This window comes from Nyctibius grandis, chromosome 10 (assembly GCF_013368605.1).
Source record: "Nyctibius grandis isolate bNycGra1 chromosome 10, bNycGra1.pri, whole genome shotgun sequence".
Taxonomy (NCBI): Eukaryota; Metazoa; Chordata; class Aves; order Nyctibiiformes; family Nyctibiidae; genus Nyctibius; species Nyctibius grandis.
In genome coordinates, this window is record NC_090667.1 from 17,502,776 (window position 1) to 17,520,367 (window position 17,592).

A 17,592-nucleotide genomic window follows, 5' to 3' on the forward strand; every position below is an offset into this window, starting at 1 on the left:
TGCTGCATCAGGGACAGTCCCCCTGCGCGCTGGCCCCTCAAGCAGTGGGGATGCCGACAGCAGGGATGGTCCCCTCCTCCTCGAGAGGAGGCTGCGGTCCCTGCCTGCGCCAGCGCCGGCGCTCAGAGTGTTTCCCACCGCCTCGCTCCCAGCAGCTCTGGGGCATCTTACCGAGTGCCCCCCGAAAGGTGCTGCCGTGGGCGAGTGCGCGTGGGTGAGCTGTGCTCGGGGCCGGGCGGGTGAGCCTGTGGGCCATGGGGGCTGAGAAGCGATGTCCTGGAGCAAAGCGGGGGGAACACCGCAGCCGTGCGTTGGGAAGTGCCACCCTCTAGGCAGGCGGCAGGTCACCCACCTCGTCCCCCCTCTCCTTTCCTGCATGGCTTTCAGGAGGGAGGGTGCGCACCCAGCCATGCCACCTCCACCACCGCCCGCCCGTCCCGAGTCTGTGCTGTCCCCGAGGCCCCTGAATCCTGGGCGAGCCGGTGGGCTGAGCAGGGAGCTCCTGAAGGGCCTGCCCAGTGAGCAGCGAGGCGGAGAGCAGCGCCGTGCGGAATACCAAAGGGGCCAGGGTGCCATAAAGCCCCCACACCACCTTCCCCCTCGCAGAGCCCCGCCGGCGGGATCGCCAGGCACCAATCCCTTGCAAATCTCCTGCTGGCCTTTTATGACCTGCAGAGTCGTTTCAATTTGGTGTTTTCAGCCTCTAAATCTCCTGTCCTCAGCCCTCGGTGACTTCTGGGGAAAGAACCGCGCTCCTTAAAGTGCCACGGCCAGGGCGGTCCCTGCAGCAGAGCCTGCTGGAAATCTGCAGGTATTTCACACCCATGCTTTATTTCTGGCAATTCCTCTCATTTTTCTTGCTGTTGGAACCCCCCAGTTGACAACGCCAGGTCTGAAGCCCCCAGGAGATTTCGGTGGCTGCCGTGCACAGGCACGGGACCCCTGCCCAGCTCCCTGGTACCTGCCTGCAGCCTGGGCATCTCGCAGTCCCTGCACGCAGCGCACCGTGAGATGGACTGATTGATCTGTAACACTTGAAAAATAATGGTTTAATCATTATTAAGGATTAGAAATAATCCTTGACCTGTATTGATCACGGTAACGTTATTCATGATGAACTCATTTGGCATTAATGGGGACGTCCTGCAGCAGTGTGTGGCTCCAGGCAGACCCATCGCCTTCCCTGGGGAGATGTGGCCAGGGGTATTTGCTGGAGCAGCAGCACCTTCCTGGCCCTAACACACAACTCCAGGTCCTGCTTGTATGCAAAGCTGTCCCAAATAGTCCCCTCGGGAGCCCCGTCCTCATTGCCACGGTTTTGGAGGATCCCAGACCCAGTGATCGCCCATCCCATTCACACCAGCAGCCCGTCTCTGGGAAGGGGCTGGCCGGGGCTCCCCTCTAGCACTAGCCAGGGATGGGATGGGGCTGCTCCCATGAGAGCCCCCCAACACGGCACCGCTCCAAGCATGTCCCCCAGCAGGGACAGAGATGGGCAGAGGATCCCCTGTTGCAGAGGGGGGATGGCTGGCTGCCCGCTCGGTCCCTCTCTCCTGCTGGTCCCCATCTCAATCATGTCATCAAAATGTCTTCAGCGAGGAAAATGCTGCAGAAGCAGGAGCTGGGAGGCTCTGGGGCACTGCTCCCGGGGGGGTGTCCGCCCGCAGCTGGGATGGCACAGCACCATGCTACGGCTGTGCCATCCCACCGCAGGCTCCCCCGGCCCTGCAACGTGCTATTTATCAAACAAGAACATCTGGATTTGTTTTTTTAGAAAAATTGGAGTTGTGTCCAAATCGACTTTGACGAATTGACATTTTCCAGAGGAAAAATATCTTCCATCGAAGTGTCGTTCCTGGGTGTAGCCGTCCCTTACTGCACCATTTGCAGCCCTCCAGGCACATTGCACAGGGCGATGAATAGTTAAAGATGTCCATAAATCTTACCCCAGCCCGTAATAAACAAACACGCTCTCATCAAGTACAGAAAAATGCATATTTCATCACCGCTGCCTTAAACGCGACTCGGAATAAATGCTCGCCTTTAATCAGCCATCTCGATATATAAACAGAGCACAAAGCCCTGGGGGAATGAGGTGCAGAATTGGGGCTGCAGCTTTTCCAGGTGGCTCCAGGGAGGCAGGGCTGTGGCTGCACACAGACAAGCCCCCCGCAAAACTTCCCTCAAAAATAACATTATTTGGCTTTTCTGCGCAGCCACGCGTTGTCTCCCGCTGTCTTCTCTCCGCCACCAGAGCCGTAGGTATTTTGCTTCAATGCTCAGCTGATAGCTGATCTTCCCCTTGCGTGCTGGCCGTTGAAAGCAAGCACTTGGGTTTGGAAATCAAGATTAAAAAAAGAGAAAAGATTAAACAGGAGAAGTTTCGACCAGCGCATGCTGAGATTATGTGGTGACGGATACGCGTTTCCTCGCATCTGATAAGAACAAGCTGCGTCCTCCGGCTGGGGAGGGCCGGGTTTATGATGTCTGTCACCACTCATCACCTTGCTTTTGAGTACCTGTGCTTTGCTGTGCTCCCCTTAATACAGCACCCACTGTCGTGCCCTGCTCCTGCCACGCTGCTGGGGCTGGGTGCTGCCGGGCTGGAGCAGAGCCCTCTGCAGCGTGTGTTCCCCGGGAGCCTTGTGTCCCCTTTGGAGCCTCGTGTCCCCTTTGGAGCCTTATGCGCTGTAGTGGGAGAGGTTGTGGGAGGAGGTTGTGCTTGCCGCAGCCCTGGGTGGGAGCTGGCCGGGCAGCTCAGCCCTGGAGCCTCCTGCTGCAGGCAGCACTTGCAGGCAGAGCTGCTGCGGCTCGTGGCTGGTTCCTCTCAGTCGAGAGCCAGCCCGGCTCTGGCAGTAACGCCAGCAGCCACCAAGCTGCGATGGCTCAGCCCTGGTTGAGGTCAAGTGGCAGCAATCCTTCTGGAGACACTGGCTTGCTCCGGGAAGGGAGGGAGCAAGCAGAGAAACACTGGCTGTCCGTACCTGGGACATCCTTCTCCAGGCATCGCTGCCCACATGCTTGCCCCATACCCTACCTGCGTGGCAGAGAGGTTTGGGCGTCCCCAAAACGGAGGGATGGTGGGTGCTGGGGCAGCACCCACGGTCCCGGGTTGGCGTGGGCCATGCCCAGCTCCTCTCGCTTTCCCCAGGCTCACTTCTCCTCTCCCTCTTGCTTTGCAGAGACTCGCCAACGCGGCAGAGAAGTTCCAGAAGGCTCATCACTGGCAGGACAACATCCGGGTAAGGCTCTGCGCGCCCTGACCGCTCTCACCCCTTTTGCTCCTGGACACTGAGCTCCATGGAGGCACCGGGCTCGGGGATGGCTCCTGGCACAGGAATCAGCTCCTCGCCCCATCCTGCTCCCATCGCTCGGCTCCTCCTTCCCTCCTCACCCACGCTCTTGGCTCCCTGGCAAGTTACTGCTGGCCGTGCCGTGGTGCTCAGCATGCCGGCAGCCCCGGCACCGCCGCCTGCCCGCGCTAACGAGAGCAAATGAAGCAATTTTGAGCTCATTTCCAGCCTCGCCTCCGCCTGCACATGCTGTAAGGAGAAGGCAGGAGGTGAAGGTCGAGCTGGCAGCTCAGCGCTGAGGGTTTGGGGGCTGGGGAGACTCTTACCCCCACCACAGCCATCGCCGGCAGGTTTGGTGCCGAGCGGGGTCTCGCATGGGGTGACAGCAGCGGTGGTTCGTCCATGGCACCTGCCAGTGGTTGTGATGGCTGTTTCTGGGGAAGGAGCAGTCTGGGCCTGGAGAGGGAAGATGCGGGTTTAATGATTGCATTTGACTTTGTAATTGTGGCGGTGATAGCGCTCAGCGGGAACCTGAAGGGTTCTGCCTGGAAATGCTCTCAAATTATAGCCGTAACGCAAAAGGAAGGAAAGATTGTTTTCCTTCCAGTGCAAACAGTCTACAATAAAAAATACTCCTGAGCCACCCAGCACCTTCCTCTGGGCCAGGCCGGATCCTACCCAGCCCCAGGGAAGCCCCTGCAGTCCCCGAGGGGACAGCCTGGGGACAGCCCCACTGCCGGGCCTTGGTGGTGGGTTTTGGGGGTGTTTCTCTGTCTGCCACCGTGATCCACTCAGGGAGGAGAGGAGAGGAGGACCTGGAGGACATCCCACTCATGCAGACCCTCCTGCCATTGGCGGTGGTCACCAGGGTTTGACGTGGAGAGGAGGAGGCAGGAGGAGCAGAAGAGAAGGCAAGGTGTCGAGCTGCTTGGCTTCCGTTCACCATGTGGCCGGCGTGGCGGGTGTACTCGTGACCAGTTCTCGTCCCAGCAGGAGCTCTGTCCATAGGCACCCGGGGGGGCTGAGCTTTCAGGGACCTTCCTTTCATGAGCAGAAGCAGCCTTGCTAAGGAGAGGTGAGGTGTCCCCGCTGGCCCTCCCGCCCCACAGCCAGCTGTCATTGGCACCCGTGGTGTCTAAGACCCCTCTGCATGAGAGTGCTGCCGAATTACTGTCACCTCTTTCCAGGAGGCTGGTGGAGGGCACGTTAAGAGGACAACGAGGTTTGGTGTGGGCACAAGCTGATGCCAACACCAGTGCCTCACCAGCACCTCAGCTGTGGGCTCAGGGCTCCTGAGGGAAGCCGGGAGCAGTGCCGGGAGGGCCACGGGCATCTCCCATGGGCTCTTACCTCCATCCCTAGTGCTGGCCTGATCTGCGTGTCCTCTGGGGTCAGGAGCCCCAGGGCGGCTGATCCCTGAGCAGCACCTGAAGCTTGGCCTTGAGCACCCGGGTGGCATCGTGGTGGCCCCAGGCACCGTGTGCTGGGCTGGTGCCCGCGGATGGATGCCCTGTGGCCAGGGCACGGGCAGAGCGGGCAGAGCTGGAGCAAGGTCCCTGCGTTTTGCAGCAGTCCTCAGTGCTTCTGCTCATCCCCTGGGCTACAGGGACAGGCAGCTGCTGTGCTGCGGGGGCTCCTGGTCCCCTCCGCAGCCTGGGGAGCTCCCTCACCATCCAGACCCGGCTGCCTTGCGCTGCGAAGGGTACAAAACGTGACGGGAACGGCTCTAGCACTGGGGAGCTCGTGGCTCATTTTGCCATTCACGGCACAAACCTTTCAGAAATCCACTTTCGTAGAAAAAAATATTTTTAATAGCACTGTTTGCAACCACTTAATCAAGGTAATTAGGAGCGAGTCACCCAGAAACAATGTGCAGCGATGCGTCACCGCAGAGCTCGCCGCAGCTTTATCAGGACAGCCCAGACCTGGCTGGGACACTTGATGGACTGGCCCAGCTCTGCGCACAGCACCCGGAGTGCTGAGCGTCTGCTCCCCCGAAGCAGGTAGCCCTGCCTCAGCCCTGCCTGCGCCAGCCCTGCCTGCGCCAGTGCCAGCCCTGCCTGCGCCAGCCCTGCCTGTGCCAGCCCTGCCTGTGCCGGTGCCAGCTCTGCCTGCCTCAGCCCTGCCTGTGCCAGTGCCAGCCCTGCCTGTGCCGGTGCCAGCCCTGCCTGCCTCAGCCCTGCCTGTGCCGGTGCCAGCCCTGCCTGCCTCAGCCCTGCCTGTGCCAGTGCCAGCCCTGCCTGTGCCAGCCCTGCCTGTGCCAGTGCCAGCCCTGCCTGCCTCAGCCCTGGTTCCCGGGCAGAGCAGAGGGACAGAAGGGCTGCGTAAATGGCTCTCGCTGCTGGCATTGAACCTCCTTTTGCTGTCCCTCATCCATAAATCAGTCAGACCCACGTGCCAGCACCAGTGACACCAGCTCTGCTGCTGCGCCCAGCTTGTTGCCCGTGCTGGCACAGGCAGCGGGCATGGCAGGTGGCAGCGCAGCGTCCCCATCTCCTCCTCTCCTCCCTTCCCAGTGAGCGGCTTGTTCCCTCTGCCCGCAGCTCTCCCCTCCTCTCCCCGTGCGACACGTCCTACCCTCGTGCCGGAGCGGTGACGGGCCGCGGGGAGCGCGGTTATCTTTGCATTGCCATCGAAGACACGCCGGCAGATGCCGAGTGTTTGCACCGTGTTAGCGCTAATGGCAGCCCCGTTAAACCTCGCTGCAGCTGGGCTGGTGTGGAAGTCGGGGGGAAAATGAAACAGGAGCAGGAGCCCGCGTGGCTGGGAGGCTGCTACCAGCCATCACTCACGACCCATCTCTGTGGGGAAAGGTTCTCTTTTCTCCCCATTTTTTTGCCTTTCCCAGCCGCACACGGGCCGTGCTGGCCTTCCCAAAGGGGCTGAGTTCAGCCTCCCACCTCGGGGGGCTTTGCAAAGTGCTCCCCCCTTCCCAAAATTCTCCCCTCGCCCTGCACTGTCCTGCTCCATCGCCTCTCCTTGTCCTCGCCCACCCTTGGGCCCCCCATGTCTCCCAGCCGGGCCAAGCTGGGGCCGTGTCCCCACATGTCCCCAGAGCTCCCCTGCACACTGGAGCACTTTTCTTGGCCGAAAGCAGCCTTAGCCCTGAGGTCGCCCATGCAATGGCACCAGGGCACACCTCATGTTGTCCCTTTGTCTCGTTTCACCCCGGAGCTGGGTGGCACGGGGTGGCACAGTGGGCAGGGATGACAGGACGGCAGGGCAGGCTGCAGTGCAGGGCTGTTGTATCCCCCTCGGTGATTTGGGGCAGGGAGAGGCCGTGCCCTTCCCTGCCGGCACAACGGGGGTCCCAGGGATGCACATTCACCCACCGGCGAAGGCCAGTGGAGCCCTGGCAAGGCAAGAGTGGGGTCCCGTTGCCATGGGGCGGGCTCCCACCACAGGGTACTGCAACCGCCTGGCACTGGTACGAGAACAGACCACAAAAAGCTCCCAGTCGGCAGTGGCCTGGCCAACCAGTTTTCCCAGTGAGAAGCTTCTGGCCTCCGGGCTGGCAACCAGGGTTCTGCAGGGGGTCCACCGGGACAGGCTGGCTCCGCTCTGCACAGAACCATGGGGGTCTGTCCCTCGAGGCACGTCAGGGCTGTCCTGCTCTGCATGTCCCCAGCCGCATCCCCCAGCCGTGGCAGCGGTGCTGAGCCCACACACAGGCTGTCCCCAGCAGGCAGATGGAGGTGCCAGGACTGCAGCCCACACCGCGGTGCTCTTTACCGGGTTTCCATCCTCTGTTTGCCACCCTGCTCAGGCGAGACACCTGCAGAAGGTACCTATAAAAACGCTGGAAGGTCCTCTTGAGTTTTTTGCTGCCACCCTTTGTATCCGTCCTCACTGACAAGCTGCCCATCCCAGCCAGCTCTGTGTTCTCCCAGCTCCTGTCCACCCGCATGCTCCACTTTTCTCCAGGGTTTTCCAGTGCCTCAGGTTCTGTTCCAGACCTTCAGCCCCCTCCCAGCCCCATCAGCAGGGGCTCAGGTGTCCCGCAGCCCTGCGGTGCATGGGAGCAGGGGCCGTGCTGACCCGGGGGATGCCATCAAAGGCGTGGTCTGTGCCACCAGCCGTGAAATGCGTTCCAGGGCATCGTCATCACTGCGTGTCGGTCTGCTGGGGTGGCCAGAGCTATTTGTCCCTTTAAGGGACACTGTGACGCTGCACAGAGCCATCCCTGCGTTTATATGCACTTGGCAGGATTATATAAATCGCCTTTAAAAGTTGACTTCTTTATAAGCCATTTTCTGCTTCATAAAATGTTTATTACTGTTGTTTTTCTCCCAGTTCTTCTTCCTCACTGCGTTTTCCATCGCTACACTGGGAAGCTTCCCCCTTCCTCCGCCTACTGCCCCCTGCCTCCCACCTCTGCCCACCTTTCGGAGGAGGAAAGGGGCATTTGAAGGGTCAGAGCCCAGCAGGCCCTTCCTCCTTGGACAAACAGGAATTGCTGTACCTTGAGCTGCAGATGTAGGAGCTGCTGGGGATGGGGTTTAGCTGCTGGGCGCAGCACGGGTGGTTTTGAGGTGCGGTGGCAATGCGGAGATGGCAGAGGGAGCGCAGGCAGCCCCACGCCGCTGCCCCCATCCACAACCTCTGTCTGCAAACACGCAAGCAAATAACAAAGCCCAGATAATTTCAAGCTCCATCAGAAACGAAACTCTGGGAAAAACGGCATCACTGTTTGCCAAATGGGGAAGGACAGGAGCAATAACAGAGATTTCGCTCCGGCTGCCCAGGAGAGGTGCGGGATAAAGCGGGGGGACGCGGTGGCACGGCTGGGTGCCCCTCCGTGGCCATGCAGCCCTGCATGCGGCATCCCTCGGGCGCGGGGCCCCGCTCCGTCCAGCGTGTCTGCGGTGGGAGCGGGGCGGTGTCACACCGCACAGGGACGCCGGCCGCCGGTCCCGCGGGTCTGCCGCCACGATGCGGGGCTTTGTGCTCAAAGCGGCGTCAGAAGGGCGAACGCCAGCTCCTTACCCCCCTTTCATTTTTCTCCTCCTTTAATTACAGATCCTACTTATCGGGCGAGAACAGAAAGATTGTCACCGTAACCTTGTACTTGCCCTTGTAGAAGGTTTACCTAAAAAGTTAGAAAATAAAATCAAATACTCTAATTTGCAGTCGTCTTGCCATTTCAAACCCAGTTTTCATTACAGCACAGAAAGTGCATTGAAGCTGTGTTTATAACCCCCTTTTAGATAACAAATCACATTTTCTTTTGGCTGGCGAGTGTGTAGAATTGATATTTTTTTTTTCAGTTTAATGGGTTTGTGTGTTCAGGAATGATCTCCATCAACTGAGAGTCTTTATTGCGTTTGATATAATGTCAGCTTTCATTATGCTTGGAGAATTACTGTGTTAAAGCACCAACCTTGCTGTAGAGCCGTTCTGGCCGAAAAGCAGAACAAGAAAATCATTCACAAAAACCCCATGTTGGTGCCGTTCCCTCTTAAAAGCTGAGGACGGGGCTCAAGGGGGATCCGCTCGCCCCCCGCTTCGCGAGACGGCCGGGCCACCCGTGGTGGTCCCGTGGGTGCGATGGTTTGGTGCAGGTGCTGCCATCCCATCCCGTGCTGGCATCCCTGCGTGCCTGGGTGCAGCGGAGGGGAGAGGCAGCCACATCTCGTTCGAGGCAGCGTCGAAGGAGCGGGAGCAGGCGGGAGATGCCGTGTAAAGAAGAATAGCCGGTGAGGCGTGATCAGATAAAACATCTTCTCAGGGAGATGAAAAAACTGTTGACGGGTCACTTAAGTATTTTCCCAGCTCTGTCAGAGAGGCAGAGGGAGGAAATTGCTTTTAAAAAAAAAAGATGCCAAGGCAGATTATGATGACTGTTTCCACCTGTCTTTGGTAATGCATACGGCCTCCGCCGCTGGGGAGGATGCAAGGGGGCTGGCGTGGCGATGCAGGAGGGGCATGGTCCCCACCGGACCGGCCCTGGCTCCATCCGACAGCCCGTAGTGGCTGGGGCTAACCATGAATATTTTCCTCTTCTGGGGGACTGGGGAAGGATCATCATGACGCGTATGACTGGGACAGCTCTAGCCCAGTGGCAATAAAGGGTTCGGCCCCTACCAGCCGCTGCTGGCATTCGTCGTGGTGCCCAGAGCCAGGCGTGGCTGTGATTGCAGGAAGGAATTGCACCCAGCAATTCATCCGGTTCCTCTGGGAGGCTGGTGCTGGCTGTGGCCCTCACACTGTTCAGTGGCAGCTGTTGCACAAACACCTTCTTTGCCTTGTTCCACAGCCGCTGCCCGAGAAGGCTGCTGTGCCCCTGGCAGGGCTGGGAGACCTTGGGCTGAGCCCTCGCCTGGCTGGGCCCTCCAGCCCCAGGCACCAGCAGGGACAATCTGACTGGCACGGACCCGTCCCCAGGCATGGCCATCGGCTGGTCCCATCCCGCTCCTCCTGACACGGGCCGGCTTGGCAGGGGCGATGCTGCGGTGGGAGCGCGCTGTGTCCCCCTGCTCATCCCCTGCTGCCACCCAGCCTTAATGTGGGCACGAGGCTGTGGGCACGGTGGGAGCTGCAGGAACTGTGTGACACGCTGCCAGGTGCAACTATAAGCAAAATCTGTTGCTATTTATGTGTGCTTAATGGTTCAGGGACATGGAGAACTCCCTAAACATTCCCTGCCCGTTCTAAGTGCTGATGGCGGAGGACAGACCGGCTCGTGGGCAGAGCGGCCAGCGCTGGTGGGCACGCCGGCTCCCGCTTGCTCTCCCACCTGCTGAATTGCCCACGGGTCAGAGCAGGCTCAGATCCCCGGCACCTGGCTTGTCCCCACATTGGCACACTGTGGGCTGGGGTGCTGGCCCTGCCCAGCCCCGGCCGGTAGCTGGGAGACGGGCAGCTGCCGGCTTGGGATCCAGCTTGTCTTCCCCACCGCCCTCAGAGTTCCTCCTCGTTGCCTGGAAGGCAAACTGCTGCAGGATTTGGCTCGTCCCGAGCCAATTAAATCTTGAAAGAGTTTTCCTGACTGCAGCGGTCACCTGTTTCAGAAATGAAACCCGCAGCGGTCACCTGACTGCAGAAATGAAACCCGCAGCCGGAGGGCTGAGGTGGACCTAAATCAGTGCGGTGCCACGGGAGCTCCCTGCAACATCGCCCCGAGGAGCTGCAGCGTCCCCAGGGCGTGCGATCTGCAGGGTGACCCTTACCAGACACCAGTGAACAATCCTGCGGAGGACAACAGACCTGCAGGAGAAGGATTAGTCAGCTCGGGTGGTCTTATGGGAAAGCTATAGGGGGAGAACAGGCTGCGGCCCCTCTACTGCATCCCTGCTGCTAGGGCTGGGCGGGCTGGAGCAAGGGGCTGCTGTGCCACGCACAGCTCCTCCCGAGGCGCTGTCAGGGCGGTGGCGGCTGCGTGTGTGACGTGGTTTGATTGCCACCTTGTTAGACTGCTGACTTGGAGGTTTGGGCCAGCGCCCCTCTGCCCCTCCGTCCTCACACCGCCAGGCTGCAGAGAGGTGGCAGAGCACTGTCCTTTCTAGCATTATTTTTAGTTGCTGTAATTGTTTTAGGTGAAAAAAAGACCTATTTGAGTGCTCTTGGAGAAGGCTGTGGGGGGTAGCGGGGAGATGTGCCTCTCACCGCCCACCTGAGACCCCCGTGCCCCTCCTCGTGGGGGGCTTTGGTCTGCCAGCACGTGGCCAGGGAGCAGCCACGCCGAAGCAGGGCCCTCCCTTGAGCTGCTGGCTTGCACCTCTCCAGCAGCTCACGGCCTGGTGTTGTTCGTTAGCTTTTTGCTCGTTGTTTTAGTGTAAAATCAGCGCAGGACTGGAGCGTGGGGCTGTCAGGGACGGCTCCGGGGGAAAAAGCAGGTCCCCAGGGAGACTCTGGCGTGGAGCACCCCTGGAGCCCCATCCAGGAGGTCCCACCTGGGCCAAGCCCTGGCCAGGGGCCACCCGGTGACACGGAAGCACAAGGGTTTGGTGCAGGCATGGTGGTTGCTCGGTGGCTTTGCCGGAGAAGCCTGGGCGATGGCTTCAGCGGCGTTTGCAGATTACCCTGTGATTGTGCTGAACTCCCAGAATCGTTTCCCCTTAACCTGCGCTGGGGGTTTAGGAGACAGGAATAACCCCGTGCTTATCCCGAGCGGCACAACGCTTGCAGTGCCGTTCCGCAGGCGCCGTTTGGCAATTAACAGTGTGAGGAAACGATCAGCGGTTCACACGTCATCGAGGAGCAGGTACCCAGCATCTGCCTCCCCTCCGGCGCGAACCGGCGAGTGCTTCTCGCAGGCTCGTTCGCAAGAGAGGGGGACAATGTTTTGCCCTGAAATCCCTCAACATCTTCACCCTCTTGTTTTCTTTATTGGTATTTGTTCTGAAAGGCTCTAGAAATATCAGTGGTATTTACACAGGCCGGGTGCTGGGTTTAACGTGGACTGGAGGAGGAGGAAGAGAGGATTACGTGAAGCAGGCGGGTGGGGTTTAAAACACAAATATTAGGGAGAGGAAATTGTAGGACCCTGTGTTGCCTCTCGGGAGACCCGTGGCACCTCTCTAGAGCATCTCCGAGGGCTCTGTGCCTCCTTCCTGGAATAAATTCCCACTGGCCTCTGGGTGCCGAGGACACGGATGCGCTGCCACCTCCGTCGGCTCCCTTACACCCCATGAACCGCCCCCAGCATCAGGGGGGTTGTGGCAAGGAGAGCAGAGCCTGGCATCGGGGCATGTCACAGGGCCAGGGTGACACTGGCTGTCCCACACGTGCAAACCACAGCTGCGGCATGGAGTGGGGCCGGGATCTCACCCAGCTGCTCCTGGGGTCGTCAGGGCTTGAAAAAGTGCATGGCAAGGGCTCTGGGATCCCTAGGGAAAGGGGTGGGAGAGACGTTCTTCCAGGAGGTCTGCTCCCCGTGCCATGCCGTGCTGTGCTGTGCCGTACTGTGCCGTGCCGTGGGAGCACTGGAGCGGGCGAAGGCAGGGCCACGGACTGGCTCTCCTCCCCGAGCACCATCTCGCACCCTCTGCCCACTGCAGGAGCGGGGTCACCACGTGTCGGAGGGTGTTCGAGCTTTTCGGGGGAGGCAATAGAAGATAAAGTGAGTAACAAAGCACCTTCTGGATGGCTGTTGTTAGTCACACTCACTTCTGATTAAAGATCATTAAACATGAAATTAGCTCGTTTGTGTTACGGGTCTCCTGGGGGTTCCTTTAATGAGGAGGTGCAGATGGCCGCGGACCCGGGGAGACGGCAGCGCCGGCAAGGGGCAGGGACGTGTGTGGGGCCGGGAGCGGTGCGGGGAGGGCATCTGAAGAGAAATTAATTCTTTTTTTCCCTTTTGTTGTTGTTGTAAACCCCTCAGCATTTCATAACAAATCACAGATAATTAATAAGTACATTCCCTTAATGACTAGGCTTTTTAATAGCAGAAAATGGAAGATACTGCGTCGATTTTTTTTCTCTCTTCCCCCCCTCAGTGTTCTCTTATCGCCATGATTCGAGTTGCAGAGCCCACGGGAGCGACCGGCCCCTCTGCCCAGGAGGATGCTGAAACTGCCCTTTGCCATCCCCATCCCCGGGGGGACATCAGCCAGCCGGGGTCCCCCTGCCACCTCTGCCCCTGAGAGAACAGCAACCCTGCTCCAGGGGCTTTCCTACCTCTTGGTGATCTGGTGTCTGAGCAGCCTGGAGAAGCAGCAGCAAAGCGTGGGGTCGTGGCTAGAGGATAAGGCCAGCGAAGGGCTAGTGACTGCCAGCTCCCGGTGGGGCTTGGATGGTGGAGTGGGTGGTGCCGGCTGCCTGGTGAGCTGCTCGGACCTGCCTGTCCCTTTCCCTGGCACAAGCCCGTGGCCAGGCTGGGCGTCACGGTGCCACCAGCATGAGCCTGTGGCCAGGCTGGGCTGGGCGTCACGGTGCCACCAGCATGAGAGCCTGTGGCCGGCCTGGGTGCTGCAGGGGCAGCAGCAGATCAGGAGCAGGAAGGACGGGGATGCAGTCGGTGCTGTTAAGGTTTTGGCTGGGTTTCTGTTCTGGGCACAGATCGCTTTCCTCATTAAATAATAACAGCAATAATCATCCCAAAGCGCTGCCGGTGTGTGCGGGAGGGAGGCTGGTGGGCAGGAGGGAGGCTGGTGTGCGCGGAGGCTGATGGAGCGGCAGACAGTCAGTGCCGTGCCGGCTGCCGGTGTGCCTGCATCACGCTGGTGTCCCGGCACGCAGGGAAGAGTCTCCGAGTGCCCTTTAATTACCCCTTCTCACGGCACACGGAGCGCTGGTGTGACAGCACTGCTGCTCTCTGAATTGCCTCTTTAGGAGTTTTATCAGCTGCCTCGCGTCCTAGTGCGCAGGGAGGAGGAACCCGAGCAGACCTTTCTGCCTAACTAGGCTCTAAATACCCCAAATTAACGACGTGCATTCTCCATGGGAGCGAGGACGCTCTTCCCCCTGTTTCTGCCGTGCGGGGAGGGGAGTTTTGCCAGCTGCAGGGCCGCTGCCTGCCACACCGCCTGTGCCCGGCCCTGCTGCAGCTCCTGATGCCTGCAACAGGACCGAAGCATCCCGGGCACAGGGAAGTGACGTGGCCTCACACCTGGTGGTAGCACAGAGGCCGCGGTCACGCCGGTGGCACCGTCGCAGGGCTGTTTGGCCGTGGCGGAGGCTGTGCATGGCCCCACACTGCTGCGGCTTTGCGGCTGCCATGAGCAGAGGGCAGCACGACAGGCAATGGCCGATCCTTGGAGGGCGGACGAGGGGGATGTGGGGTCCCGATCGTGTCCCAAGGACAGCGTGGGGTGGGCAGGGTTTGGTCCCCAGTGATGTGGTGGCATGCCAGCAGCATGACAGCGGTGCCGAGGGGATGAGTAAGGAGGAAGGACCCCTCTGCCATGCCCGTCCCTGCCTGGCACTAACTCAGCTCTCCCTTTTCTCTGCAGGAGGAGGACATTGAGTACTACGACTCCAAGGCCGACACTGAATACGTGAGTACCGTCCCTGCGGCACCGTGGGCACGGGCACCACGCCGGCCCGGCACTGAGCCCCTTGCCGGGGCTGTCCCAGCACCGTACCGGGGGGTATGGCACAGCATTCCTTACAGCCGGCACAGCAAGCCTCTGCGGTGGGCAGCAAGTGCTGGGTCACAGCCGTGTCCCTCCGACCTGAGCCACGGTGGCATCTGTCCGCCGGCGCCGGGCCCTGTAGCAGGCAGGTGGGCAGGTCGCTCCACTGCCTGCAAAGGTTTCTAAAATTAAAGCCGGCATCTGAAATTCAAATGAAGAGCAAACCTTTAATTAGAGACTGAATCTAATTCTCTGCCCCGCTCCCGGCTCAGCCGTCCTGTGATTTCTGGCAATCAGTGCTTTAAACACAGACCCGACGGCTCCGCTCTCCCGGCGCTCCCGAGGGACCTGGCATTTGCCAGCTCCTCCGCGGTGACAGTGACGGCACTCAGGTGCCACGCCGTGGGCACAGGGTGCTGCACCGGCAATGGCTGCTGCCCCACCACACCCCGCTGTGCTGGCAGGTGACGGTCACCAGCTCCTACATTGTGCTGTGGGATCCTTCTGAAATCGGGGCTCGCCGGGTCGGTGAGGCTCTCGGGCAGGGCCGCTGGGGAGTGGCTGCGTCATGGTGTCCTAGGAGCTGTCCGGGAGCCGCGGGCAGAGCGGGGTGGGGGCTTGGGGACAGCCCCAGCCAGCGCCGGTGTCCAGGGACCCGTCCTTGCCCCGAGGCAGAGCCGGCAGCAGATGTGCCATCGGGGGACGGTACCGCAGCGGGACGGGAGGAGTGGCAGCACGTGGCGTTGGCAGCAAATCACTTACAAACCATGTGGCCTCATTCATAAATAACGCTCAGGTGACCCTGCGAGCCTTCAGAAGGCCCTGTGCAGAAGGGAGGGGAGGACCCAGGCTTGATGGGGTCCCACCAGCTCAGGCGATGCACCTTGCACCGAGCTCCAGCTCTCCTCTCCCCCCGCCTTGGGTGATGCCCCAGAGCAGAGCCGGCGCAGGCTGGAGCAGAGGATGGATGCCTGCAAAGCAGAGTTACTGTCAGACCACCGGTGCCGTTGTCCCCAGGCGGTGACAGCAGGAGGGCTCCTTGGCAGGGGAAGCCATGGAGAGAGTGGTAGGTGGAGGGGAGAGGCCGGGCAGCTGCTGTGACCGAAGGGGAGGGCGCTTGCTTTCCCGAGCAGGTCTTCCTGCTCAGGGTCCCACTCAGTCGGAGCAGGGGACATCTCCTGTCCCTCCCCAGCCTGTGGGAAGCTGCTGAAGGAGGGAGGGGAGGACCCTGCTCTCCATGGCCACTCCAGAGAGGACAGAGCTAATGGGCTTAAAATGCATTAAAGCGGATTTTGGATAGAAGCAGAGGAAAAACTGGCTGGCGGCTGAGGCTGGAGGAGATAGCCCGGAGCAGGGCAGCTCCCTGCCCAGGGGGCCGAGGAGAAGGAGTGATGCATCCATCAGGCTGGTCAGGGCTTTTCCCATCACAGCCACGGGGCAGGGGACAGGGGAGCTGGACGTCCCCGTACCCGGTGTTACCCTGACCGATCCCAGCCCACACCCGTCTGGTGTCAGCAGTGGCGATCCGAGCTGGCAGCATGTGGCTGTCAGCTTTGGGATTAACCATCTCTGCAAGGAGGAGAGCGTCCCCGGTCACGTTAGGCAGGACTAGGACATAGGAGGCACCTCGACCTCGGAGCTGTGCCCGCTGAGCCCTCCTGGCACTCGTGGTACCAGGGAGAAACCGCGCACCGCAGTGTGGCACGGTGTCCTCGGGGACCACAGGGCTCAGCACCCCGGTCCCTGGCCCTTCCCCAAGGGAGGTGACACGTCATCGGGGAGGAACAGCCCTAAAAATCCCTCATCGGCCACACCGACTTCAGTCCTCCTCTGGGGAGTTATCAAGCGAAATTGGGGGTGTCCTATTGTCGAGGTTTGTGGGTTCGGCAGGGAGGGCACTTCCCCACCGATGCTGTTGCTGCTTGCCGGTGAGATCCCAGCAAATTTAATTCCAGCAAAAATAATGGAGAGAAAAGAAGGTCATGCTGAAATAAAAAAGGAGGGAGATGATACCAGAAAGTCTGAATGGAACTAAATAGTGCTCTTCCATCTTTTCTTTATTTAGCTTCACTTTTTATATTTAAATTGAGCAGGATCTAGCTGAAATGGAGTTAGTTCTGATGGACAATGCTTATTCAACATAACTGGGGCTTATTCACAAGCCTTATGCCGGCTTTAAATACAGCAAGAAAGAAATGAGCTTCCTATTAATTTTGCTTGCACCTCAGCTCCACTATCTTCCAAAACAGATTTTGGATTTCCAAGTGGTTTTTAACAAATGAGAACATCAGAAAATTTTCCTGGGGGTCCCCAAGGCTCTCAAAATGTTTGCAGAAGCAGAGTTTTCACCTTTCCCTGCTAGCAAGGGCTGTGGGGTTTATCCGTGGAGAAGTGTTCGGATCAGGAGACGCTCCCGGTTGGGTATCACAGGCAGAACGACACAGAAATAAAGTGATTTTCTATCTTTAGTACTGCATTTATGGCAGGGGACAGTGCTTAAATCACAACTGAAGCCAAAATCCCCTGGGATGTGCTGTTCGCTGGTGGGAGCTGATGGAGCCATGCCCAGGTCCCGGCTGGAGGACCACGTTAGGGGCTTCATCTTGTGCTTCGCATCAGCCGGGAGCTGTTGGTTCCCAGGCTGGAAAGTGGCGGGTGAGAGGTTTTGCTGTGACTGCTCCTCCCGTGGCTGGAGAGATGTACCCCATGGCAATACGGGACCTGGCATCCACCCCCAGGGACGTCTGTGCGAGCCCTGGTCCTTGTCCCCGGCCTCTCTGCAGGACGCAGGGCTGATGCAGTGAGGAGAAGTGGGATCCTGTCATTTTGTCCCCCTCCAAACCCAACAGGTACTCCTCACCCCAGGGTGTAGGTACTCCTCGCCCCAGGGTCAGCCCTCCGGCACCCACCCACCTGCTCGAGGCCCCTGGGGAGGGCTGAGAGTGAAAGGGCTGGCGGTGGGAGGCTGAGCGCCGGGCTCAGCACCCCGGGCTGCCGGGGAGAGCGCGGCGCCGGTGCTGGTGCCGGCAGTGGGCAGGGCTGCGCGCTCCTGCTCACCCCGCTCCGTACATGCAGCGAGGAGAGGGAGGAGGGAAAAAAAAGCCCCTAAATGTCAGCAGCGGATGAAGGATGTTGGAAAATTTAATCTTCCAACTTTCTCAACTAACGTGACATTTGGATTTCCTCCCGATAAGCTATCAGCCCCAGAAGTTTTTTTTCTTTTGCCTTTTTTCTTTTTTTTTTCTTTTTTCCCCTTCTTCTCTCCTCTGGCTGGTAATTTA

General features: G+C 59.7%; 1 protein-coding gene across 1 annotated transcript in view; it reads left to right on the forward strand.

The window, feature by feature from the left end:
- CACNA2D2 (calcium voltage-gated channel auxiliary subunit alpha2delta 2) overlaps positions 1-17,592 on the forward strand; it is a 197,674-nt gene that overhangs the window by 150,305 nt on the left and 29,777 nt on the right. The window contains 2 exon segments of the mRNA XM_068409717.1: positions 3,183-3,242; positions 14,189-14,233. Of these exon segments, the coding sequence (XP_068265818.1) occupies positions 3,183-3,242; positions 14,189-14,233 (105 nt within the window).